This window comes from Pristiophorus japonicus, chromosome 11 (assembly GCF_044704955.1).
Source record: "Pristiophorus japonicus isolate sPriJap1 chromosome 11, sPriJap1.hap1, whole genome shotgun sequence".
NCBI lineage: Eukaryota > Metazoa > Chordata > Chondrichthyes > Pristiophoridae > Pristiophorus > Pristiophorus japonicus.
In genome coordinates this window covers 149,635,404-149,654,718 of record NC_091987.1, presented here as the reverse complement: position 1 = coordinate 149,654,718, position 19,315 = coordinate 149,635,404, and the positions used below count along the sequence as shown (strand labels likewise).

General features: G+C 49.0%; 1 protein-coding gene across 4 annotated transcripts in view; it reads left to right on the top strand.

The window, feature by feature from the left end:
- The window catches only part of dgkh (diacylglycerol kinase, eta), a 651,598-nt gene that overhangs the window by 563,939 nt on the left and 68,344 nt on the right, over window positions 1–19,315 (top strand). For 3 of the 4 annotated variants that reach the window (XM_070894158.1, XM_070894156.1, XM_070894159.1), the window contains 3 exons: window positions 70–204; window positions 2,167–2,333; window positions 18,726–18,831. In XM_070894158.1, coding sequence (XP_070750259.1) covers window positions 70–204; window positions 2,167–2,333; window positions 18,726–18,831 — 408 coding nt within the window. The remainder of the gene's footprint in view (window positions 1–69; window positions 205–2,166; window positions 2,334–18,725; window positions 18,832–19,315) is intronic. The other variant, XM_070894157.1, reaches the window with a different exon arrangement.

Below are 19,315 nucleotides of genomic sequence, written 5' to 3'. Positions count from 1 at the left end.
GATGTTTATTCAGTTGTCGTAGTCGGACTGTGTGTAACTACAAAGATTAAAGTGCCCGATACTCTGCAGTGCCGGTCCGTGAAGATCACCATTCTGGGAGATGAGGGCGTTCCGATACAGGTGGATGGAGAGGCCTGGATCCAGCCACCTGGCGTTATCAAAATCGTCCACAAAAACAGAGCTCAGATGCTGACAAGAGACCGAGTGAGTATGCACGTGAATTTACTTCTAAATCACTGGAGGCAATGTCCTGCTGTCTATAACGTTGCCAGAGTACAGCATCGAAGGGGAATTATAGTTTACTATTTGAATGAGAGGTGATCTTATCAAAACGTATAAGATTATGAGGGGGCTTGACAAGGTGGATGCAGAGAGGATGTTTCCACTGATAGGGGAGACTAGAACTAGAGGACATGATCTTAGAATAAGGGGCCGCCCATTTAAAACTGAGATGAGGTGCCATTTCTTCTCTGAGGGTTGTAAATCTGTGGAATTCGCTGCCTTAGAGAGCTGTGGAAGCTGGGACATTGAATAAATTTAAGACAGAAATAGACAGTTTCTTAAACGATAAGGGAATAAAGGGTTATGGGGAGCGGGCGGGGAAGTGGAGCTGAGTCCATGATCAGATCAGCCATGAACTTATTGAATGGTGGAGCAGGCTCGAGGGGCCCTATGGCCTACTCCTGCTCCTATTTCTTATGTTCTTATGACCCTCTGTGATGCACATCGGGACTGACGCCCAATATGTAGTTATGGGTGAAGTGGGGTTAGAGAGTCGTAGACAGTTGGGACAGGGCATACACAGGTCAATCAGTTCCCATTTTGAAGTCATATATTCTGTCCTTATTTTTACATAAATTGATTTTATATGATTTAGAGTGAAATAGAAAAAAACCTACAAACGTTTGGGAAGCAGAGAGGTAGAATTGGTTGGAGCACGGGAGTGAGGCCTGGAAATTCATGTTGGGCAGGAACACAAAACGGGTGTTAACAGATCGACCGCCTGTTTTACGCAGCACCTGATAATTCAGTTCCATTGCAGTCAATAGAGCTGAATATCAGGGGCTGCGTATATCAGGCCGCCGATCCGATACCGCCCGTTTTGCGCCATCGCTCAAGATGAATTTCGAGGTTTAGGGCTGGATTTTGGGCTCTTCTGTTTTCGGGGCGAAAACGGAGGCGGGGCGGGAAAGTTACCGGCCGGGAATAGTTTGCGCTTTAGTAAGGAAGTTTTGCCACCTGGGCCCTGCGGCAGGGGGCGCATCACGAAGGGAGGCGTTGGACAACTTTCGAGGTGCAAGGATGGGAAACTCGTGAACTAAAGTACCGGGCCGTGTGTGCTCTGAGAGAGGCCTCGGGAGGGGCGGCGGGAAACCTTAAAAAACACACACACATTTCCCACGCCACGACAACACAAATTGCTGAGAATATAAAAGAGCAAACACTCGCACTTACCGTTACAGCACTTTACCGCCCTCACCGCCAGCTCTGGTGTCCCAGGCAGTCAATGTGAGGGCGATTCCAGGCGACGGGTCGGGTACAAGTCAAAACTCGGATGGTGTCGCAACCAGAGGCGATGCAAAACCCGACCCGAAGCTCGCGACTAGACGCAGGAGACTTTGCCACCCCATTTCGCGCCGCTCTAGGACGAAACCCAGAGCACCAAGGACCGAAAAATCCAGCCCTTGGTCTGCAGGACAGGCTGAAAAGCTCGGAGGTGCAAAATTGAGGCTGTACAGCACCACCACTGGCAGGAGGGTGTAATTACAACGTGACCAGTTTACACAGGTAGTTTTCAATATAAATGTGGACATTTACATTTATAATTGAGAAGTGGACACACAAGTGTGACAATTAGTACCATTCACTAGAACAGTATCAGGGATGAGGGACTTCAGTTAGGCGGAGAGACTGGAGAAGCTGGGACAACAGAAAAGGTTATGGGGAGATTTAATTGAGGTGTTCAAAATAATGATGAGTTTTGCTATACATAGAGAGAAACTGTTTCCACGGCAGGAGGGTCGGTAACCAGCGGACACAGATTTAAGGTCATTGGCAAAGGAACCAGAGGGGAAATGAGGAGAATGTTTTTTACGCAGCAAGTTGTGCTCTGCTACCTAACTACCAGGACACGCTACAGTTTTCATTGTTCACCTTCATGTACAGGCATTTGAGAGCACTCTGAAATCCTGGGAAGACAAACTGCGGTATGACTCCTGCAGACCTGCCCTTCGACCTCACCTGTACCCTCAACAGTCTGTCGACCTGGCCACGGAGGAGGAGGTCACCCAGCTCCAGCTCTGTGCACAAGCAGCGGAGGAGCTAATCACAAGGTAGGTCGTTAGGTCACAGTTTCTCATTCCAGTAGGATGTTGCAGGACGGGGCGCTGCGAGAGGTTTATTGGACATAGCCCCGATGACCAGTGCAAGTAGCTTTGTCTGGATGTGTGAGGGACCTTTAACAGAAGCCAAAACTAGGGGGAGGACAGAAGATTGGGAAGCTTTTAAAAGCCAGCAAAGAATGACTCAAAAAATGATTAAGAAAGGGATGATAGACTATGAAAGTAAACTAGCGCAAAATATAAAAACAGATAGCAAGAGTTTCTATAGGTATATAAAAAGGAAAAGAGTGGCTCAAGTAAATGTTGGTCCCTTACAGCACGAAACCGGGGAACTAGTAATGGGGAACTTGGAGATGGCAGAAACTCTGAACAAATATTTTGTATCAGTCTTTACGGTAGAGGACACTAACAATATTCCGACAGTGGATAGTCAAGGGGCTTTAGCGGGGGGGGAGGAACTTAACACAATCACAATCACTGAGGAGGTGTACTCAGTGAGATAATGGGACTAAAGGTGGATAAATCCCCTGGACCTGATGGCTTGCATCCTCAGGTCTTAAGAGAAGTAGCAGCAAGGATTGTGGATACATTGGTTGTAATTTACCAAAATTCCCTGGATTCTGAGGAGGTGTCAGCAGATTGGAAAACTGCAAATGTAACACCCCTATTTAAAAAAGGAAGCAGACAAAAAGCAGGAAACTATAGACCAGTTAGCCTAACATCTGTCATTGGGAAAATGCTGGAGTCCATTATTAAAGAAGCAGTAGCAGGACATTTGGAAATTCGGTCAGGCAGAGTCAGCATGGATTTATGAAGGGGAAGCCATGTTTGACAAATTTGTTGGAATTCTTTGAGGATGTAACGAAGAGGGTGGATAAAGGGGAACCAGTGGATGTGGTGTATTTGGATTTCCACAAAGCATTTGACATGGTGCCACATAAAAGGTTACTGCACAAGATAAAAAGTTGGGGGTAATATATTAGTATGGATAGAGGATTGACTAACTAACAGAAAACAGAGATCGGGATAAAAGATTCATTCTCGAGTTGGCAATCAGTAACCAGTGGGGTGCCGCAGGGATCAGTGCTGGGACCCCAAATATTTACAATCTATATTAAGACTTGGAAGAAGGGACCGAGTGTAATGTAGCCAAGTTTGCTGACGATACAAAGATGGGAGGAAAAGCAATGTGTGAGGAGGACACAAAAAACCTGCAAAAGGACATAGACAGGCTAAGTGAGCGGGCAAAAATTTGGCAGATGGAGTATAATGTTGGAAAGTGAAAGGTTATGCACTTTGGCAGAAAAAAAATCAAAGAGCAAGTTATTATTTAAATGGAGAAAGACTGCAAAGTGCCACAGTGCAGCAGGACCTGGGGGTTCTGGTGCATGAAACACAAAAGGTTAGTATGCAGGTACAGCAAGTGATCAGGAAGGCCAATGGAATCTTGGTCTTTATTGCAGAGGGGATGGAGTATAAAAGCAGAGAAGTCTTGCTACAGTTATACAGGGTATTGGTGAGGCCACACCTGGAATACTGCATGCAGTTTTGGTTTCCATATTTAAGAAATGATATACATGCTTTGGAGGCAGTTCAGAGAAGGTTCACTCGGTTGATTCCAGAGATGAGGGGTTGACATGAGGAAAGGTTGAGAAGGTTGGGCCTCTACTCATTGGAATTCAGAAGAATGAGAGGTGATCTTATCGAAACGTATAAGATTATAAGGGGGCTTGACAAGGTGGATGCAGAGAGGATGTTTCCATTGATAGGGGAAACTAGAACTCGAGGGCACGATCTTAGAATAAGGGGCCGTCCATTTAAAACTGAGATGACGAGAAATTTCTTCTGAGGGTTGTAAATCTGTGGAATTTGCTGCCACAGAGAGCTGTGAAAGCTGGGTCATTGAATAAATTTAAGACATCGATAGACAGTTTCTTAACTAATAAGGGGAGAAGGGGTTATGGAGAGCGGGCGGGAAAGTGGATCTGAGTCCATGATCAGATCAGCCATGATCATATTAAATGGCGGAGCAGGCTCGAGGGGCCGTATGGCCTACTCCTGCTCCTGTTTCTTATGTTCTATGTAAGCCATGGAAAGGTAAGTGAGTAAAATTGAGGAGCAAGTCAGCAGGGCAATGGGGGGGATAAAATGGTACGTTCTTCACACCACTGTAGGATAAATGCACCGATCGCACGTTCTCAGCCCTGCTTAAAGAAAGAAACACTTTCACATATACAGCGCCTTTCACGACCTCAGGTTGTCCTAAAGTGCTTTGTAGCCAATAAAGTAATTTCGGAAGTATAGTCACTGGTGTAAGGGCATTAACCCCCTGGGTTCACCACTCCTGGCCTTGCTGTAGCTGCTGGGGGTCACGAGTTGTGAAAAACCCGACCAGCTACAGCTACACACAAAATTGAGTTTCCCACTGTCCCGCCTCCGGTAAAACCGGAAATGGGCGGGTTCAGGTCGGGATTCCGATCTTTAACACCCCCAACCCATTTGTTTTTTAGGTTAAAATTCCCCGCTCAGTTTTAGTGATGGTTGAGGGATGAAGATCACAAGGCTCTGGTTGGGCTGGAGTGCAGAATGTTTCAGTGCAAGGGATGTCGCAGTTGTGTGGGGCGGACTGGTTGGGCTGGGTGCTCTTTGCCTTTCCGTCATTGTTCATTGTTCGTAAGTTTATATGTAACCTTTAGGGCTGCTGACCGAGGGCCGTGCGGCTCTTTGTCAGCCGCCGCGGACACGATGGGCCGAAATGGCCTCCTTCTGCTCTGTAAATTTCTATGTTTCTATGTTCTAATATCCCAGGACATTGGGGAGAACTCCCCTGCTCTTTTTTGAGTAGGGGCAAGGGATGTGAAGGCAGTGTCGGTCAGGACACAGGAGCTGATTGTCGTAGCCCTGTCTCCGATTCACACTCCCTTCAAGAGCATCACAGGCAGTCCCTCAAGCGAGGATGACTTGCTTCCACATGAGTTCACTGATGCTTCAATGAAGAACCTAATATTCCAGATCCTGAACTACATGTTGAAGGGTGGAAGATGCCTGTGTGTGGATTTTTTTAACGTGTGGTGGCCGTTGCACACCAGCCACCACACGGGCTTGACAGAGCTAGGTCTTGGTCCAGTGGCAAGGATTATATAGAAACATAGAAAATAGGTGCAGGAGCAGGCCATTTGGCCCTTCGAGCCTGCACCGCCATTCAATGAGTTCATGGCTGAACATGCAACTTCAGTACCCCATCCCTGCTTTCTCACCATACCCCTTGATCCCCCTAGTAGTAAGGACTACATCTAACTCCTTTTTGAATATATTTACTGAATTGGCCTCAAAAACTTTCTGTGGTAGAGAATTCCACAGCTTCACCACTCTCTGGGTGAAGAAGTTTCTCCTCATCTTGGTCCTAAATGGCTTAACCCTTATCCTCAGACTGTGACCCCTGGTTCTGGACTTCCCCAACATTGGGAACATTCTTCCTGCATCTAACCTGTCTAAACCCGTCAGAATTTTAAATGTTTCTATGAGGTCCCCTTTCATTCCTCTGAACTCCAGTGAATACAAGCCCAGTCGATCCAGTCTTTCTTGATATATCAGTCCTACCATCCCGGGAATCAGTCTGGTGAACCTTCGCTGCACTCCCTCAATAGCAATTAAAAACCCAGGACGACTGGAGACCAGCTCTGCTGCACGGACCTAGTGCACACACATATCGCGGTGTGGGCTGGCCCATGCTGCCCCTGGGCCCTCGCCTCTCCTGGGCCCCGATCACATCCCTCTACAATCTCTCGCCGCTCCTTCGCCCCGACCTCGCCGCTCCTGCTGTACCTGCCCACACTGCAGTCAGCCGTTGCCCTCCTACAGCAGCACGCGCTGCTCCCTGCAGTGGCATGCCACCGCACGCTGCTTCCTCTGATGGCCCCGGCCTGCTGATGGTCTTGCAGGCTGGGACCATGCCGATTTCAAGGTCAAACATGCCATTGGGTGTGTGGAATTGGTGAAGTGGCCCTCGAGTCACATCCTGTTTATTACATGCAGTGGGTATTTCTGCCAACATGCTGTTGAGTGGTGACCAGCCCCACTATATTTCCCCCACCTTGCTGGGCCTGCCTAGATTACGTGCCCACTGCTCTGAGACTGCTGTCAGGAGGTGTACGAAAGCGGAGTCTCTCGGCACATTTCCTCCCCGCCTGCTTCCTCTCCAAAGGAGAGTCAAATGGGCTCCCAGGAACAGCGTCACTCTGTCTCTCAGATCTTGCTTTTGTTTCACTCACACCTCAACAACATCTCCCATCTCAGCCCATCTGCTACCCTCATCCATGCTTTCTGTAACCTACAAACTCGACCATTCCAAGTCTCTCCTGGCCGGTCTCCCACCTTCCACCCTCCGTAAATCTGAGCTCCTCCAAAACGCTGCTGCCCGTGTCCTAACTCGTACCAAGTCCCGTTCACAGATCGCTCGCGGCCCCACATTCGCTGCAAGTCCACGAACACCCGTATTTTAAAATTCTCATGCCTGTGTTCAAATCGCTCCATGGCCTCGCGCTTCCCTATCTTTGTAACTTGCTCCAGCCCTACAAGCAGTGTTCCCTGTAAGGTGCGTGCGCTGCTCCGGGGAACCCGTGCAGCCAGCTTGCCGGCATTTTAATGTAAACATCATTCATTTTCAATGGCCCCCGCAGCCTCTTAAAGGTGCCGCGCAGAGCCAAAAAAGATTACAGGGAACGTAAAGAAGGGTAACTTTGAAGGTATGAGGCGTGAATTGGCTAGGATAGATTGGCGAATGATATTTAAGGGATTGACTGTGGATGGGCAATGGCAGACATTTAGAGACCGCATGGATGAACTACAACAATTGTACATCCCTGTCTGGCGTAAAAATAAAAAAGGGAAGATGGCTCAACCGTGGCTATCAAGGGAAATCAGGGATAGTATTAAAGCCAAGGAAGTGGCATACAAATTGGTCAGAAATAGCAGCGAACCCGGGGACTGAGAGAAATTTAGAACTTAGCAGAGGAGGACAAAGGGTTTGATTAGGGCAGGGAAAATGGAGTACGAGAAGAAGCTTTCAGGGAACATTAAGACGGATTGCAAAAGTTTCAATAGATATGTAAAGAGAAAAAGGTTAGTAAAGACAAACGTAGGTCCCCTGCAGTCAGAATCAGGGGAAGTCATAATGGGGAACAAAAAAATGGCAGACCAATTGAACAAGTACTTTGGTTCGGTATTTACTCAGGAGGACACAAACAACCTTCCAGATATAAAAGGGGTCAGAGGGTCTAGTAAGAAGGAGGAACTGAGGGAAATTGTGTTGGGGAAATTGATGGGATTGAAGGACGATAAATCCCCAGGGCCTGATGGACTGCATCCCAGAGTACTTAAGGAGGTGGCCTTGGAAATAGCGGATGCATTGACAGTCATTTTCCAACATTCCATAGACTCTGGATCAGTTCCTATCGAGTGGAGGGTAGCCAATGTAACCCCATTTATTTTAAAAAAGGAGGGAGAGAGAAAACAGGGAATTATAGACCGGTCAGCCTGACATCAGTAGTGGGTAAAATGATGGAATCAATTATTAAGGATGTCATAACAGCGCATTTGGAAAGAGGTGACATGATAGGTCCAAGTCAGCATGGATTTGTGAAAGGGAAATCATGCTTGACAAATCTTCTGGAATTTTTTGAGGATGTTTCCAGTAGAGTGGACAAGGGAGAACCAGTTGATGTGGTATATTTGGACTTTCAGAAGGCTTTCGACAAGGTCCCACACAAGAGATTAATGTGCAAAGTTAAAGCACATGGGATTGGGCTGACATGGATTGAGAACTGGTTGTCAGACAGGAAGCAAAGAGTAGGAGTAAATGGGTACTTTTCAGAATGGCAGGCAGTGATTAGTGGGGTACCGTAAGGTTCTGTGCTGGGGCCCCAGCTGTTTACATTGTACATTAATGATTTGGACGAGGGGATTAAATGTAGTATCTCCAAATTTGCGGATGACACTAAGTTGAGTGGCAGTGTGAGCTGCGAGGAGGATGCTATGAGGCTGCAGAGCGACTTGGATAGGTTAGGTGAGTGGGCAAATGCATGGCAGATGAAGTATAATGTGGATAAATGTGAGATTATCCACTTTGGTGGTAAAAACAGAGAGACAGACTATTATCTGAATGGTGACAGATTAGGAAAAGGGGAGGTGCAACGAGACCTGGGTGCCATGGTACATCAGTCATTGAAGGTTGGCATGTAGGTACAGCAGGCGGTTAAAAAAGCAAATGGCTTGTTGGCCTTCATAGCGAGGGGATTTGAGTATAGGGGCAGGGAGGTGTTGCTACAGTTGTACAGGGCCTTGGTGAGGCTACACCTGGAGTATTGTGTACAGTTTTCGTCTCCTAACTTGAGGAAGGACATTCTTGCTATTGAGGGAGTGCAGCGAAGGTTCACCAGACTGATTCCCAGGATGGCGGGACTGACATATCAAGAAAGACTGGATCAACTGGGCTTGTATTCACTGGAGTTCAGAAGAATGAGAGGGGATCTCATAGAAACGTTTAAAATTCTGACGGGTTTAGACAGGTTAGATGCAGGAAGAATGTTCCCAATGTTGGGGAAGTCCAGAACCAGGGGTCACAGTCTAAGGATAAGGGGTAAGCCATTTAGGACCGAGATAAGGAGAAACTTCTTCACCCAGAGAGTGGTGAACCTGTGGAATTCTCTACCACAGAAAGTTGTTGAGGCCAATTCACTAAATATATTCAAAAAGGAGATAGATATAGTCCTTACTACTCGGGGGATCAAGGGGTATGGCGAGAAAGCAGGAATGGGGTACTGAAGTTGTATGTTCAGCCATGAACTCATTGAATGGCGGTGCAGGCTCGAAGGGCCGAATGGCCTACTCCTATTTTCTATGTTTCTATGTAGCCTACAATCCTCCAAAACTCCGCACTCCTCCACTTCTGACCTCTTGTAAAGCCCTGATTTCCTTCGCCCCACCATCGGTGCCTGTGTCTTCAGTTGCCAAGGCCCTAATCTGTGGAGCTCCATCCCTATACCTCTCCTTTTCCATCTCTCTCTCCTCCTTTAGGACGCTCCTTAAAACCTACCTCTTTGACCAAAGTGTTGGTCACCGCCCCTGATATCTCCATATGTGACTCGGTGTCAAATTATTGTCTGAGAACGCTCCTGTGAAGCAGGGACGTTTAACTACGTTAAAGGTGCTATATAAATGCAAGATGTTGTTGCACATGTAGGAAGAACAATGAGAGCAATGGGTTATGATTTGAGATTGTCACATAGGGAGTTGGGCTTACCCTTTCCCCCTAGATGCAGCTGGACAGGCAGCTTTGCGCTGTCCACAATCGGTGACCTCTAACCTCCTTGTACCTCATCATCATCATGGCCAGTCCCTCGGAATCGAGGAAGACTTGCTTCCACTCCTGTAGTGAGTTCTTGGGTGACTGAACAGTCCAATACAAGAGCCACAGTCCCTGCCACAGGTGGGACAGATAGTCGTTGAGGGAAAAGATGGATGGGACTGGTTTGCGCACGCTCTTTCTGCTTGATTTCGGCACGGTTCCTCCACTTAGGGCGGTCTTTGGCCAGGGGACTCCCAGGTGTCGGTGGGGATGTTGCACTTTTTCAGGGAGGCTTTGAGGGTGTCCTTGAAACGTTTCCTCTGCCCACCTTTGCCTCATTTCCCGTGAAGGAGCTCAACAGAGAGCGCTTGCTTTGGGGGTCTCGTGTCTGGCATGTGAACTATGTGGCCTGCCCAGCGGAGCTGATCGAGTGTGGTCAGGGCTTCAATGCTGGGGATGTTGGCCTGGACGAGGACGCTGATGTTGGTGCGCCTGTTCTCCCAGGGGATTTGTGGGATCTTGCGGAGACATCGTTGTCCTTGTACCATCGAAGCAGCAAGTGTCTGGAATGCTGAGCCAATGGAAGTTAATGTAAACAAAGGGTGAAGTCCATGTAGGTATATAATGTAATGGCCTCGAGCTAAATGTATAATAATCAGGCCATTGTGGTGCAAAGTTGGAAAATCAAGAGTCGGCCACTGTGCTACTGAGCTCAGTGACGATCTGTGACCATCAACCACGGCTCCATTGTAGCAAGCCAACCTCGGAGTCAGGTGGCCGTGGATTCAAGTCCCACTCTGGGGACTCGAGCACATTATCCAGGCTGACACTCCAGTGCAGGGCTGAGCGAGTGCTGCATTCTCGAGGGAGAAGTTAAACTGAGGTCCTGTTTGTCCCCTCAGGCAGATGTAAAAGATCCCTTGACATTATTCCAAAGAAGAGCAGGGAAGTTATCCCTGGTGTCCTGGCCAATATTTATCCCTCAGTCAACATAAAAAACAGGTTATCTGGTCGTCAGTGTTGTGTATCTGTAAAGCATACACTCCCATGTTTCGCCACCAGGGAGCTCATCCCCTTAAGTCCCAAGGGATCCCAGCATCCCTTGGGAGCACTGTATATAAGCTGGCCCCAAAAGCCTATTTCTCACTCTGGAGTGTCTTATTAAAGACTGAGGTCACTGTTACTTTAACCTCCCTGTGTGCAGCCTCATCTGTATTAGGAACACAATAACTGGCGACGAGAATACGAATCCAACGCAAAGATACAGCAAACTGTGGTCATCCTGGAGAAGTTCTTGGAGAGTGAGGACTGGGAAGCCTATGTTGAACGGCTAGACCAGTACGTCGTAGCCAACGAGCTGGACGGAGAAGGAAGCGCTGAAAAAAGGAGAGCGGTCCTCCTCACAATCTGCGGGGCACTGACCTACAGCCTCAAGAAGAATCTTCTGGCTCCGGTGAAACCCACAGATAAGTCGTATGAGGAGCTGTGTACACTGGTTCGGGACCATCTTAACCTGAGGGAGAGCGTGCTGATGGCGAGGTATCGGTTCTACACGTGCCAGCGATCTGAAGGTCAGGAAGTGGCGAGCTACGTCGCCGAGCTAAGGCGACTTGCAGGACAATGTGAGTTTGATGGCTACCTGGAGCAAATGCTCAGAGACTTTTTTGGACTGGACATTGGCCACGAGACCATCCTACGAAAATTTTTGACTGTAGAGACACCGACCCTCAGTAAGGCCATTGCGATAGCACAAATCTCTCAGCACACAAGTGCTAGCAACGTTCATAAATTAACTGGAGCTGTGTTTGCGGGCAGAAATGTACAGGGCAGAACCCACGAGTCTGCAACTGCCAGCAGGCCTCAGGTGACCCAGATGACTGAGTCCCCAACAAAGGATGAATGCAAGGCAATTCAAAACTTGTTGGCGTTGTGGAGGCTTCCATTCAGTCTATTCATGCCACTTCAAAGGGTGTGTTTGCAAGAGCTGTGGAACAAACGAGCTGCAAGCTCTGCAAAACCTGCTAACCACCACGTGGCAGAGAAGATCGGTCCATGGTGGATCAAAGCAATTTCGTGCCTCAGAGAAAGGAGGCAGAGGAAGTACACGGGGTACACACATTTTCGACGAAATGTCCACCTATAATGCTAAACTTAAAATTGAATGGCTTACCCGTAGCCATGGAACTGGACACTGGTGCTAGCCAATCCATCATGAGTAAAAAGATGTTTGAGAGATTGTGCTGCAACAAGGCATTCAGACCAACCCTGAGCCCCATCCATACGAAACTGAGAACGTACACCAAAGAGCTTATCACTGTCCTGGGCAGCGCCATGGTCAAGGTCACCTACGAGGGCACGGTGCACGAACTGCCACTCTGGATTGTCCCGGGCGATGGCCCCACACTGCTTGGAAGGAGCTGGCTGGGCAAAATCCGCTGGAACTGGGATGACATCCGAACGCTATCACATGTCGATGAGGCCTCATGTACCCAGGTTCTTAACAAATTTCCTTCCCTTTTTGGGCCAGGCATTGGAAACTTTTCCGGGGCGAAGGTGCGGATCCACTTGGTCCCAAAGGCAGGACCCATTCACCACAAGGTGCGAGCGGTACCTCACATGATGAGGGAGAGAGTGGAAATCGAGCTGGACAGGCTGCAACGCGAGGGCATCATCTCCCCAGTGGAATTCAGCGAGTGGGCCAGCCCGATTGTTCCAGTACTCAAAAGTGATGGCACGGTCAGGATTTGCGGCGATTATAAAGTAACTATTAATAAGGCAGATGACCTATTTGCGACGCTGGCAGGAGGCAAGACGTTCACCAAGCTCGACCTGACTTCGGCCTACATGACGCAAGAGCTGGAGGAGTCTTCGAAGGGCCTTATCTGCATCAACACGCACAAGGCACTGTTCATCTACAACAGATGCCCGTTTGGAATTCGGTCAGCTGCAGCGATCTTCCAGAGAAACATGGAGAGCCTACTCAGTCGGTACTACACACGGTGGTCTTTCAGGACGACATATTGGTCACGGTTCGGGACACCGCCGAGCACCTACAAAACCTGGAGGAGGTCCTCCAGCAACTGGATCGCATAGGGCTGCGGCTGAAGAGGTCAAAATGCGTCTTCATGGCAACAGAAGTGGAGTTTTTGGGGAGAAAGATCGCAGCGGGTAGCATTCGGCCCACAGACGCCAAGACAGAGGCTATCAGGAACGTGCCCAGGCCACAGAACGTCACGGAGCTGCGGTCGTTCCTGGGACTCCTCAACTATTTTGGTAACTTCCTACCGGGGTTAAGCACCCTTTTAGAGCCCCTACATGTGTTATTGTGCAAAGGTGAGAACTGAGTAAGGGGTAAAAAACAAGTAATTGCTTTTGAGAAAGCCAGAAACATTTTATGCTCCAACAAGCTGCTTGTATTGTATAACCCGTGTAAAAGACTTCTGCTAACGTGACGCGTCGTCCTACGGAGTCGGGTGTGTATTACAACAAGCTAACATTGCGGGGAAGTTGCAATCTGTCGCCTATGCTTCCAGGAGCTTGGCTAAGGCCGAGGGGGCCTACAGCATGATTGAGAAAGAGGCATTAGCGTGTATGTTCGGGGTAAAGAAAATGCATCAGTACCTGTTTGGCCTCAAATTTGAGCTGGAAACTGGTCACAAGCCCCTCACATCCCTGTTTGCTGAAAACAAGGGGATAAATACTAATGCCTCAGCCCGCGAACAAAGGTGGGCACTCGCGCTATCAGCGTATAACTATACCATCCGCCACAGGCCAGGCACCGAGAACTGTGCAGATGCTCTCAGTCGGCTACCATTGCCCACCATGGAGGTGGAAATGGCGCAGCCTGCAAACTTGTTGATGGTGGCGCGGCCCGCAGACTTGTTGATAGTCATGGAAGTGTTTGAAAATGATAAATAACCCGTCACGGCCCGCCAGATTAGGACTTGGACCAGCCAAGATCCTCTGCTGTCCCTAGTAAAAAACTGTGTACTGCATGGGAGCTGGGCCAGCATCCCCGTTGAAATGCAAGAGCCAATCAAGCCGTTCCAGCGGCAAAAGGACGAGCTGTCCATTCAGGCAGACTGCCTGTTGTGGGGTAACCACGTAGTGTTACCCAAAAAGGGCAGGGATACGTTCATCTCGGATCTCCACAGCACACACCCGGGTATAGTAATGATGAAAGCGATAGCCAGATCCCACGTGTGGTGGCCCGGTATCGACTCTGACTTAGAGTCCTGTGTACGGCAATGAAGTGTATGTGCTCAGTTGAGCAACACGCCCAGAGAGGCACCACTAAGTTTGTGGTCCTGGCCCTCTAGACCATGGTCAAGGATCCATGTCGACTATGCGGGCCCGTTTCTCGGTAAAATGTTCCTGATGGTGGTGGATGCTTTTTCAAAATGGATGAATTTGAAATAATGTCGGGAAGCACCGCCACCGCCACCATTGAAAGCCTGAGGGCCATGTTTGCCACCCACGGCCTGCCTGACATACTGGTTAGTGACAACGGGCCATGTTTCACCAGTGCCGAATTTAAAGAATTCATGACCCGCAATGGGATCAAACATGTTACCTCGGCCCCGTTTAAACCAGCCTCCAATGGGCAGGCAGAACGGGCAGTACAAACCATCAAACAGAGCCTTAAACGAGTCACAGAAGGCTCACTCCAAACCCGCCTGTCCCGAGTACTGCTCAGCTACCGCACGAGACCCCACTCGCTCACAGTGGTGCCCCTGTCATGAAAAGGACACTTAAAACCAGACTCTCGCTGGTTCACCCCAACCTGCATGATCAGGTAGAGAGCAGGCGACAGCAACAAAATGTAAACGATGGTCGCGCCATTGTGTCACGGGAAATTGATCTGAATGACCCTGTGTATGTGCTAAACTATGGACATGGTCCCAAGTGGATTGTGGGCATGGTGATAGCTAAAGAAGGGAATAGGGTGTTTGTAGTCAAACTAGACAATGGACAAATTTGCAGAAAGCACCTGGACCAAACGAGGCTGCGGTTCACAGACTGCCCTGAACAACCCACAGCAGACACCACCTTTTTCGAGTCCACAACACACACCCAAAGGGTCAACGACACCACCCCGGACCAGGAAATCGAACCCATCACACCCAACAGCCCAGCAAGGCCAGGCTCACCCAGCAGCCCTGCAGGGCCAACAACACGCCAGCCCAGCGAGGGCACAGCCAACACATCAGAACAGACATTTGTACCGAGGCAGTCCACCAGGGAAAGAAAGGCTCCCGACCGCCTCACCTTGTAAATAGTTTTTGCTTTGACTTTGGCGGGGGGAAGATGTCGTGTATCTGTAAAGCATGCACACCCATGTTCCGCCACCAGGGAGCTCATCCCCTGAAGTCCCAAGGGATTCCAGCCCCTAAGGTCTGTTACTCACTCTGGAGTGTCTTATTAAAGACTGAGGTCACTGTTACTTTAACCTCCCTGTGTGCAGTCTCATCTGTGTTAGGAACACAATAGTCAGCACATTGCTGTTTGTGGGAGCTTGCTGTGTGCAAATTGGCTGCCGCATTTTCTACAATACCTCAGTGAATACACTTCAGACGGACTTCATTGGCTGTAAAGCGCTTTGGGACGTCCTGAGGTTGTGAAATGCGCTATAGAAATGCAAGTTCCTACTTTCTTCGGTTCCTCTCCGATCACAACCAGCTCAAGGCAGACCGTTGGTCAGTATTTGCGAAATGGATGAGCTGATGATGCCGTTCCGATTGAGGAACGGCCTTGTCTCAAAGATACATCGTGTGGTGTACATATGACATCATCATCATCATCATCATCATCATCATCATCATAGGCAGTCCCTTGTATCGAGGATGACTTGCTTCCACATCAAAAAGTTCACAGGTGTTTCAATGAAGGACCTAATATTCCAGATCCAGAACTACATCCTGAAGGGTGGAAGATGCCTGTGTGTGGATTTTTTTAACGTGTGATGGCCGTTGCACACCAGTCACCACACGGGCTTGACAGAGCGAGGTCTTGGTCCAGTGACAAGGGTTAACCAGGATGGCTGGGGACCAGCTCTGCTGCACGGACCTAGTGCGCACATATCGCAGTGTGGGCAGGCCCATGCTGCCCCTGGGCCCTCGCCTCTTCTGGGCCCCGAACTCTCGCCTCTCCTGGGCCCCGAGCGCAGAGGGAGCAGGCCGGGGAGCAGAAGGAGCAGTGTGATGGCGTACCACTCCAGGGAGCAGCACGTGCTGGAGCAGGAGAGCAACAGCAGTGAAGAGGGACGTCACCAAGATCCAGTTCGCTGATTGGAGCGTGGGCAGTTACAGCAGGAACGGCGAGGTCGGGGCGAAAGAGTGACGAGAGATGAAAGTGAGCATGAGTCAGAGAATATGGTGTGGTACAGAGATGAGTCTCCAATGTGGGCGCAGTTTCCCCACTGGGACTGCGAGATTGCTGTATTCACCCTCGCAGCAAGAAAACAGTGCTTAGTTGTAATGAAGAATTTACATTTACATAGCACCTTTCACATCCTGAGGATGCCCCAACACTTCACAGCCAATTAATTCTTGAAATATAGTCACTGTTATGTCAGCATACAATAACTAATTGCCATACATCATGGAAAACTGTATGGTTAAAGCACATCTGGGGACATTCAGCCCATTGTGTCTGTGTTGGCTCTTTCCTACAGCTATCCCAAACTAATCCTACTGCCCTGCTTGCTCCCTGAGTCCTCCTCTACATAATCCCACAAATGAGATTAAGGAAGAGTTAAAGGGCTCTTTAAAGGGAAATTCAGCCACACCTCAGTTGGGGCGGTGTCCCGGGCTGGGCGGTAAATTTTGCGCTGGGAAACGGTTTGTGTCTCCAGCCGCAAAATTCACCAGCTGGGCCCGAGTGTTGGCGGAGCGCTGAGAGAGGCGTTCCACACCTCTTTTAGGGCGCTAGGCCGGGTGAGCAAATCAAGATCCCGAGGTAAATAGCCGGCCTCCGAGCACCCAAAGAGAGACTTTCGTAGAAAAAACCCCCCGACAAAAATCCCACCAAAAACATTCCCAAATACCTCACTGACACCACATCCACATAAATAAAAAAATAAAACAATCACATTACCTGAGGTCGACATTCCTTCCCTCACTGCGGCTGCTACAGCTCGGACCGCTCGCTTTCACAGGCGGTCCCACTAGGGGGCGCTGAGGGGCGCTACAGATCGGGTGCGAACCAAATTTTGAGCCGCTGTCGCAACCAAGGGGCGTTGCACACTGGCTCGCCTCTCCCAAGCGGTACTGTTCTGTGCCCCCGTAAACAGAGCACTGAACGTCCCGGCAGGGCGCCAAAAATTGGCCGCCCCCACGGAAATGTGCCCGGCCGCCATTACCGCTCCTCTGGGGCGCAAACAGAGGCAACAACTGATCAAAAATCTAACCCCCTGCTTTTTGGTGGTGTTGGTTGAACGAGGAAAGGTGGCCAGGACACAAGGGAAGATCCACGCCTTTGTTTGAAAGGTGCTATGAAATGTCTCATCCAACAGAGGGTACTCCCTTGGTCCTGCGCTGGAGTGTCAGCATAGATTACGTGCTCAAGTGCCTGGAGTGGGGCTTGAACCCACAACCTTACAACGCAGGGACCCCTGAATCCCATTTCATGTGTAAAGTTAGTTCTCTTAACGCGTTATAATAAAGAGAGAAAGTATGAAACTGTGCAAGCAAGTAATAACCTACACTTCTGCCTGCACATGTTATTGGGGTTAATGTACTGATGTGGATAGAGAACTGGTTGGCAGACAGGAAGCAGAGAGTCGGGATAAACGGGTCCTTTTCACAATGGCCGGCAGTGACTAGTGGAGTGCTGCAGGCCTCAGTGCTGGGACCCCAGCTCTTTACAATATACATTAATGATTTAGATGAAGGAATTAAATGTAATATCTCCAAGTTTGCAGATGACACTAAGCTGGGTGGCAGTGTGAGCTGTGAGGAGGACTCTAAGAGGCTGCAGGGTGACTTGGACAGGTTAGGTGAGTGGACAAATGCATGGCAGATGCAGTATAATGTGGATAAATGTGAGGTTATCCACTTTGGGGGCAAAAACAGGAAGGCAGAATATTATCTGAATGGTGACAGATTAGGAAAAGGGGAGTTGCAACGAGACCTGGGTGTCATGGTACATCAGTCATTGAAGGTTGGCATGCAGGTACAGCAGGTGGTGAAGAAGGCAAATGGCATGTTGGCCTTCATAGCTAGGGGATTTGAATATAGAAGCAGGGAGGTCTTACTGCAGTTGTACAGGGCCTTGGTGAGGCCTCACCTGGAATATTGTGTTCAGTTTTGGTCTCCTAATCTGAGGAAGGACGTTCTTGCTATTGAGGGAGTGCAGCGAAGGTTCATCAGATTGATTCCCGGGATGGCAGGACTGACATATGAGGAGAGACTGGATCAACTGGACCTGTATTCACTGGAGTTTAGAAGGATGAGAGGGGATCTTGTAGAAACATATAAAATTCTGACGGGACTGGACAGGTTGGATGCAGGAAGAATGTTCCAGATGTTGGGGAAGTCCAGAATCAGGGATCACAATCTAAGGATAAGGGGTAAGCCATTTATGGCTGAGATGAGGAGAAACTTCTTCACTCAGAGAGTTGTTAACCTGTGGAATTCTCTACCACAGAAAGCTGTTGATGCCAGTTCATTGGATATATTCAAGAGGGAGTTAGATATGGCCCTTATGGCTAAAGGGATCAAGGGGTATGGAGAAAAAGCGGGAAAGGGGTACTGAGGGAATGATCAGTCATGATCTTATTGAATGGTGGTGCAGGCTTGAAGGGCCGAATGGCCTACTCCTGCACCTATTTTCTATGTTCCTATGAATCTTAATAATGGCGCATGTGTAAAAACAAAGTTCAGATTTTATGAATGAAATGATCAGTAAAGCCACTGGGATTGGAAGTTCTGGCTGGAGGGGGAATGCTGTAGCTTATGCTTTACTATTTCACCTGTTCTGTTATTCTGCTAGCTGCAGTTCTTGTATTGTTGAAGCTTTCTTTCCTTATTGACTTTCAGAATCTGCGAGGCAGCCAAAACCCACAGCCTTCTGGAGCAAGAACTAGCCCACGCAGTCAATGCAAGCTCGCATGCACTGAACAAAACCCATCCAAAGTTCCCAGAGGTAAGGAATGTGACAAAGTAGTCATGTCCTGTTGGGACCAGTCAGTGGTTGTTGTGAATTTTTTAAATTTTTACTCCTTCCTGGGATGTGGGCGTTGCTGGCAAGGTCAGCATTTATTGCCCATCCCTAATTGCCCTTGAGAAAGTGCTGGTGAGCCGCCGCCTTGAACCGCTGCAGTCCGTGTGGTGAAGGTACTCCCACAGTGCTGTTAGGAGGGAGTTCCAGGATTGTGACGATGAAGGAACGGTGATATATTTCCAAGTCAGGATGGTATGTGACTTGGAGGGGAACGTTGGAGGTAGTGGTGTTCCCAAGCGCCTGCTGCCCTTGTCCTTATAGGTGGTCGAGGTCGCGGGTTTGGGAGGTGCTGCCGAAGAAGCCTTGGTGAGTTGCTGCAGTGCATCTTGTAAATCGGTGATGGAGGGAGTGATGAATGTTGAAGGTGGTGGATGGGGTGCCAATCAATCAGGCTTCTTTATCCTAG